Source organism: Mastomys coucha, unplaced genomic scaffold (genome assembly GCF_008632895.1).
Source record: "Mastomys coucha isolate ucsf_1 unplaced genomic scaffold, UCSF_Mcou_1 pScaffold6, whole genome shotgun sequence".
NCBI lineage: Eukaryota > Metazoa > Chordata > Mammalia > Rodentia > Muridae > Mastomys > Mastomys coucha.
In genome coordinates this window covers 39,972,100-39,980,367 of record NW_022196912.1, presented here as the reverse complement: position 1 = coordinate 39,980,367, position 8,268 = coordinate 39,972,100, and the positions used below count along the sequence as shown (strand labels likewise).

The 8,268-nt window shown below is 40.9% G+C and overlaps 1 protein-coding gene across 1 annotated transcript in view; it reads left to right on the top strand.

Moving 5' to 3' along the window:
• The window catches only part of Adam17 (ADAM metallopeptidase domain 17), a gene marked incomplete at its 3' end in the record, with an annotated part of 48,957 nt that overhangs the window by 11,743 nt on the left and 28,946 nt on the right, over positions 1 to 8,268 (top strand). The window contains exon 3 of the mRNA XM_031357706.1: positions 7,246 to 7,376. Coding sequence (XP_031213566.1) covers positions 7,246 to 7,376 — 131 coding nt within the window. The remainder of the gene's footprint in view (positions 1 to 7,245; positions 7,377 to 8,268) is intronic.

The following is an 8,268-nucleotide window of genomic DNA, read 5'->3' as shown; positions in this document are numbered from 1 at the left end:
ATCTGTAATGAGATCTGATGCCCTGACGCCCTCTTCTGGTGTGTCTGAAGACAGCTACAGTGAATTACGCTGGAGTGAGCGCACTGGAAGGAGCGGGGCCAGAGGGAGCGGGGCAAGAGCTGTACACATAAAATAAATAAATCTTTTAAAAAAAAAAAGTGTTACTGATGGTAACAATGTTTATAAAATTCTAACAATTTTATTAGTTGAATGCTTATATATAATACTTTATATTTTAAAGTTTTTTGTTTGTTTTTGTTTTTTGTTTGTTTGTTTGTTTTTGTTTTTGAGACAGGGTTTCTCTGTATAGCCCTGGCTGTCTTGGTACTCACTCTGTAGACCAGGCTGGCCTCAAACTCAGAAATCCGCCTGCCTCTGCCTCCCAAGTAAGTGCTGGGATTAAAGTCATGCGCTACCACTGCCCAGCCTATTTTAAAGGGTTTTTTGTTTTGTTTTGTTTTGTTTTTTTGTTTTTGTTTTTGTTTTTGTTTGTTTTTTTTTTGGTCTTTGGAGACAGGGTTTCTCTGAGTAGCCCTGGTTGTCCTGGAACTCACTTTGTAGACCAGGCTGGCCTTGAACTCAGAAATCCACCTGCCTCTGCCTCCCAAGTGCTAGGATTAAAGGCGTGCGCCACCACCGCCCGGCTTATTTTAAAGTTTTTTATTCATTGTTTTATATATGAGTGTTTTGCCTGAAGTATGCCTTTATACCCCATTTGTGTTTAGTGCCCCAGAGGCCAGAAGGGGGGCATTGTAGTCCCCGGGACTGGAATTATAGAGGTTTGTGAGCTGTGATGCCGGGAATCCAACCTGGATCTTCTGGAAGAGCAGTCAGTGTTCTTAACTGCTGAGCTATCTCTTGAGCACCTATTCAAAAATTTTTAAAAATTCTTTATTTTTACTATTTATGTTTGTGTCTGTGTGAGTATATGTGCATTGGTGTGTGCTAGGGAAGGAAGTGTATGTACCTGAGGAAGCCAGAAGAGTGGTCCATTAGAGCTGGGGTTACAGGATCTTGTGAGCCACTCAATGTATGTGGGTGCTGAATCTGAACTGACAGGTGATCCTCATGACAGTTTTAAAAAAAGCAGTAAGATGGGACAGGAAAGATGGACTGACTGCTCTTGCAGGGCATCCAGTTTGATTCTCAACAGCCACATCAGGTGCAAGTATACATATATAAGAAAGAATACATAAGATCTTACTTAAAAAGCAGCAGGAGTGGCCTAGTGGTGGTGCACGCCTTCAATCCCAGTACTTGGGAGGCAGGCAGGCGATCTCTGTGAGTTTGTGGCCAACCTGGTCTACAGAGTGAGTTGTAGGACAACCAGGGGTATACAGAAAAAAAGTGTCTTGGGGAAGAAAAGCAGTAGGAGAATATAAATGGTCTTTTTTTTTTTTAATTCAGTAGATAAGATTTTTTCAAATAAAAATAAACACACAAGTAATGTTACCAGTGTTTTTTAGGGCAAAACCCCTAGCTCAAGCAGCCTCCAAAGGCTAGGTTCAATCCCCTTAGTACTCCAGTTAAACAGACAGTGGTGAGACTCCCACATTAGGAAGGGGTCCAGAAACCCTCAAGTTCATCTTCTAGGTTCCAGCATGAGGTTTAAGTCTAAGTAGAGAAAAAAATTGGGTCATGGGAAAGAGATACTTATGATTAAGCAGTCCTGGTCAAGGTGTGGTTCTCCTGTCATTGTCTCAGTTCTTGTTCATTGGGGGTGGTCCATAGAAGTCCTTATCACTTGTCATTACTCTGATTCTTACTGGTTGATACCTGGGTGTAGTCTCACCCTTCTGGATTATTGTTCTCATCTGGGCTGGTGAAGATAGGCGTCTATCTTGTGAGATTTTGTTTTCTTGGTAATACAGAGTACTTGTGGGTCCAGATGAAGTGCAAAGATTCATAAGTGTCTGTTTTTAAAAACCATATTGTCACAGAGAAACAGGGATATAGTTTACTTTGTTGAGTGCTTTTCTAACAAACACAGGGTCCTGTGTTTTATCCCCAGTACCCGCCCTACACCTACAAAAACCATGCAGCAACAACAAAACCTGAAGGAAGTATAGTTAAGTTTTCATTTCCTAAGTTTTCCAGATTCAGAGAGGTTTTTTGTTTGTAAACTTCTAAAAAATGTTATTTTGAGTGCATTAAGATATTTTTTTAACTGTTTATTTATTGGTGGTGGGGGCATTTATGCTACAGCTCTGCTACAGCACATGTGTAGAGAGCAGAGGACAACTTGTAGGAGTTGGTTCTTACCTTCCAGTGTATGGGTCCCAGGGATCAAATTTGGGCCATAAGGCTTGGGAGCAAGAACATTGCCTACTGAGCCATCTCGATGCCCCTTCAGTGCTTAGTTTTTGCACAGAAAAGCTATGTATATTTAACTATGTTAAAATGTATATTCATAGCAGCATTCCCTCACTATGTTAATGAGTTCAATCAATAGCAGAATATTTTCATCTGATATGAACCTATTCAGAATTTGTCTTGTTATTACTCCCTAAAAAATAGCATTTTAAATTTAATCAGATTTTTTATTTATTTTTGAGACAAGGTCTTGCTGTGTAGCCCTCGCTGGGCTAGAACTCACTGTGTAGACCATACTGGCCTTCAACTTGCAGAAATCTTGTACCTCTCAGATACTAGGATTACAAGCATGTGCCTCTTTACCTGGTTCTGTGTAGTAGTGGGGAACCAGAGCCTTGTCCTGCCAGGCAGGCTCTCTGCCACCTGTGCTGTGTTCTCAGCCTAGTGCTAGGTTTTTGTTTGTTTGTTTGTTTGTTTTGGTTTTGTTTTGGTTTTTTTTTTTTTGGTTTTTTAAGACAGCATTTCTCTGTGTCGCCCTGGCTGTCCTAGAACTTACTCTGTAGACCAGGCTGACCTCTAACTCAGAAATCCACCTGCCTCTGCCTCTCAAGTGCTGGGATTAAAGGCATGCGCCACCATTGCCCAGCTGTTTTTTTATTTTTTATTTTTTAACCAGCATATAGCTTTCATTTTCTCCAAAGGCAAATATCTGAGTTTGAACATGATTTCATTTGTTTTCTGTAAATCTTGCATTCACAGGCTTTCAACATTTTTTTCTATCTGAGTTTGTCCTTTTAACTACTGAATTGTAGTATTGCTTAGGACATTAATAAATTGGTCAGTTGTTGCCATATATATTTTGTGCAAGAAGGTTTTTTTTTTTTTAATTTATATATTTTTATTTTATGTGCATTGGTGTTTGAGGGTGTCAGATTCCCTGGAAATGAAATTGCAGAGTTTTGAGCTGCCATGTGGTTGCTGGGAATTGAACTCAGGACTTCTGGAAGAGAGCAGTCAGTGCTCTTAACCACTGAGCCATCTCTCCAGCCCCCATGCAAGAAGTTTTTAACAGTATTTTTCTAGTGGCCATATTCATATGTTATTTTTAATAACTTTTAGAATTTATATGCAGGTAATAAAATAGTGATTACAGATAGTATAGTATTGACTATCTAGCTTCCAACCAACCTCAAAATTGAGTGTATTGTTTACCAGGCACTGGTCTGGCTTATCTCTAATACTCACCGTTCTCTTCATGGCTGTTTTCTATGTGAAGGCACATGTCTGTGGCTCATAGAAATCAGGTAGTGTGTCCACAGTAGGGAGCTGTCTGCACACAGGTCAGACAACCTGAGCTCTACCCCCTGCACCTTCATGGTAGGAGAGACTCCTACCACATGTGTACTGTGGTTGATGTATGCCCACACATATACACACATTAAATAAATAAATGTAGTAAAATGTTTTTAGTATGTAGGAGTAAGAGAGGAGGTTCAAAACAAGAACTGAAAATTGAGTTTTCTCTCTTAACATAAAATTGAGGCGGCTTATGGAGTCCTTACCTGTGATGGGGCAGATACTTCTGTGGGCCTGTTTTTTGTGTGTGTTTCACAAATGATGTTAGTTCATTAAGAAGATGTTAATATAAGCTGTGTGTTGGGGTGTACTTTTAATCCCAGCACTGAGAGGTAGAGGCAGGCGGGATCAGGTGAGGTGGGGGCCATCATGGTTTCCACAGAGAATTCCAGAGTAGCCAGGGCTACACTCTGGGGTTTTAGGCATGCAACACCACTGCCAGACTAAAATTCTCATTTTCAAATAGCGGTGGAAACAAAAGAATCTAAACCAGACTGTAGTAGATTTGGATGTGACTGTTAGAGGCTGAAAAACATGGAATGAGTACTGAAGAGATTGCGTCATGAAAAAGGAAACTCGTTTAAAATTTGCCTTCAGAGTTTTATTTCCTTATTGATATAGATAAATAAATGCCTATTCTAAAGTAATGAAAAAGCTGCAAAAAATGGTTTTAATTCTGTCTGGAAGTTTTATAATGCTCAATGTTAAGATCAGAAAATTAAAAAAAAACATAAGTTTGACCATTATTTGGGCTTTATTTTTACCATATAACAGATACGTTTTTTTATAAAAGTTGTGTGTGTTCATGTGTATGAATGTGGATGTGTGCATGGTGCTGCAGATATGTGGAGCTCAAAGGACAAGCTGAGGCATTGGCCCTCCCCTGCCACTTTTTTTTTTTTTTTTCAGTATAGAATAGAGTTTATTTAGGGCATGGGGTGGGGAGTTAAGAGGGTAATAGAGGCAGAGAGAAGGAGAGAGTAGAGAAGTAGGGACCGGCCATGTGGAGAGAGGGGGGGAAGGGAATGGGGAGAGATGGGGAGAAAGGGGGCAAGAGGCAAGGGAGAGAAGCAGGAGTAAGAGAGCCTCCCCTGCCACTTTAAAAAAAAAATTGGTCCTCACATTGACACGACAAGTGCTCTATCACTGAGCCAGTCTCCCTAGTCCTGACAGCAGATTCCTAATGTAGAAAACCCTGGGTGCAGTTCCTGGGACTTTCCTAGGAAGAACATTAGAGACACTATTCCAGCTTATGCTGAATAGGGCATTTGTAACAGGGGTGCTTTTCTTTTAAAAGTTCCATTATAACCGAAGTGGAAAGAACATTAACGTTAATGCCCAGTGTAGGAGGACCCGACTATGGACAGCAGAGGAATGAGCCAAGGGCTTATGAAATGATATATTGTGTCTCTCTCTGACCATCAAAAAATACCTAAGCAAAACTAAAATTACCTTGTATGCTCAAAAAGTTAAAATACTTGTTGTTCTGGAGACAGTCCCAGTCTGGATTTCTTCCTAGCAGTTTAAAGATTTATGCAGACCCACAGGGAAGTAACATTTCATATTTTTAACACCATAGTTGACAAAATTTGTTCCTATGGCTGAGATGAATAACATATCTTGCTTTGCCTTTGGTATTAGTGGGCACATAGAAATGTCTCTGTAAATATTGACAAAGTCTGGCTCACCACCCCTAGTTTTTATTTTAAAATGAACATGCTTTAAAGTATTAAGCCATATAAAGAACTGGGGTGCATATATTTTAATATCTGCATTTAGAAGCTTTGTATCTATCTCCCCAGTAGTAATTATGAATTACTGTTTTTCAAGATAGATTTTATTGAGGAAAAAAATGATGAGCACTTTGAAATAAATACATCAGCAGCACCAGGCAGTGGTGGTGCACACCTTTAATCCCAGCACTTGGGAGGCAGAGGCAGGCAAATTTCTGAGTTTGAGGCCAGCCTGGTCTACAGAGTGAGTTTCAGGACAGCCAGGGCTACATAGAGGAACCCTGTCTTGAAAAAACAAGACAAAACAAACAAACAAACAAAAACAGCAGTATTTTAGTAAGTGTACACAGTGAGTTCTTCCATAGAACACCAGGTGGGGTGCTAGAAACTGTGGAATACAAATCCTTGGGGTTTTGAACACTCAAGTCCACTGTTGAGTTTCACAGTTTACTAGCTGTGTAACCTGAGTGTGTAACTTCTGAGCCTTCACTTTTACTTTTATGAAGTGGAGATAATGCACAGATTATCGTAAGAGCAGGTAGATGTAATTAATCTCATATAGCATAATAGTGAATTTCTGAGATAAGCAGGACACCCAACTTCAGCTTTCAACTGTCCCACATGTGTTTCCTTATTAATCAGTTTCCAGGAAAGATAAAAAGATAAATGCATAAGCTTTTACCCTCATTCTCCAAGCATTAGTTAATGAGCTTGCTGTCTCCCCCCCCCCCCGTCTTGACCATACAGAATATGAAGGTTTTTTGTTTTTTTTTAAGTACATTCTTTAAACTAGGATACACAGAATCACTTAATGTAACAGTGCTTTTTGCAAAAATAGATTACATAATACTCAGAAATGGAAGGAATAATCTTACTCTTTAAAAATTAGACAGCAGGTGCCTTAAGCTCAAGCAGCCTTCAGAATGGAGGCAGGGAATATTTGGTGACACCAGAGAACTATACTGTAAAAGAAACCACTTGGCTGCAAACTGTCCCTGTGTTCACACAGTGCTAAACAAAATAGCCTCTGTGTTAGTCCTTTCAAGTGGGTCCCAGGTGCTACAAGAAAACAGTTGGGTGGGTTCTCAAGCAGCCAGAGGTCTGCTTCGTAGCCTTCTTTCTTTCTTACGGCATACATGTGTAGGTCAGAGGACAACTCGAGGGCATTATTTCTCTTTCCATTATGTAGGTCCTACAGATCGAACTCGGATTGTCAGGCTTGGGAATGAGCACTTTTACCTATGAGCTGTCTTGCCAGTCCCCATGCCTCCTTTAGAGACTGTTTTAAAATGAGTTCTGCTAAGGTTTGATATCTAGACCAATTAGGGCATTTGTCTTTACAGGAAGAATAGTGCTGTATGTACCTAGTAAGTTGTTAGCTGCTGGGGGTCTGCGATGACTTGGTGGTTAAAGTTCTTGCTGCTTTTGCAGGAGGCTGGAATTCCCCAGCACCCATGCTGGACAGCTCACAAGCACCTGTAACTTCAGCTTCAAGGGATTCAACACACCCTGCTAGCTTCCCTCTGCACTCACTTGTGTGAACACATGCCCACACACAGAGCAGTGGAATAAGTCTTTTCTTTTTTTTCCTGAGAGAAAATATGTAATGTTTCAAAGATTTGTGTACTCACTGTGTAGAGGCCATCCATGCCAGTCTTCTCTGTGTCATCCTAAATTTAGTGTATGTGCTGGCAAAGTGCGCATGTTATAAATCTTGAAAAAAAATGATGAGTTATAACTTGGGTGAATATTGTTTATCTCCTCTCTCGTAGATTTTAAAGAGTGAAGTGAAAATTAGGCCTCTATTTTATGTCATTAAACTGTGAATGCATTCTTTCCTTAGGCATTTTAAATTATACTTGACATCAAGTACCGAACGCTTTTCACAGAACTTGAGAGTCGTGGTGGTAGATGGGAAGGAAGAAAGCGAATACAGCGTGAAATGGCAGGACTTCTTCAGTGGACACGTGGTTGGTGAGTGTCAAAACTGTTCTATGTTGCTTCTGGGCTGTTGTGTTTTTTCTTGGGACTTTTTGCAATGATTGAAAACCTGGTGTAAACCAAGGAGAGAGGGTTTACGTCGGTGCATGGTGTATGAGGTTTTGGTTCACGAGGCTTTGGATCTGAGGTGAGATGAACCATAGCAAAGTCCTGTGATGGAGGAGGCGGCTCACCTCACAGGCCAGGAAGCGTGGAGAAGAGAGAGGGGCATAGGGACAAGGCACATCCTTCAAAGGCATGCATGCCTCACCACCTTCTCCAAGTAGATTCCCACCTCTAATTAGCCTACTCAGTTGTGAATTCATCAGTGGGTCAATTCTTTGATGAAGTTTGGAGGCATTTTTAGGTTCAGACCATCCATCATGGGTCTCTAGCTTTAACTTAATTACAGTCTTTATTTCTTTTTCATTTTGGTGGATGTGTAGGGAAAGGAGTGTCACAGTATGCTCCATGGTTTTATTTGAGCTATGTAAGTTTGGGAGCACAAACACTCTAGTAGGAGGAAATAAGTATAATTTAGCATGATGTTTAGCTAGCCTGCCTCCCTTCTTCCCTCTCTCCCTCCCTCTCTCCTTCCTTACCTCTTAAAATAGCTCAAGCTGGCCTCCAGTGTGCTTCTGTCCTGTCCTGCATGAGTCCCCTGTGAAGTACTGCATCTGGTTAAGTTTGATTTTTACTTTTTCTATAATAAGGAAAAGGAAATGGCTTTTCCTTTCTCTTCCCCCTTTCTCCCTCCCCTCTTTTCCCCTTTTCTCCCTTTCTCCCTTCTCCCCTTTTCCCTTCCCTCCTCCTTCCCCTCTCCCCCTCCTCCCCCTTTTCCCACTTCCTCCCCTTTCCCCTTCCTCCCCTTTCCCCCTTTCCCCCT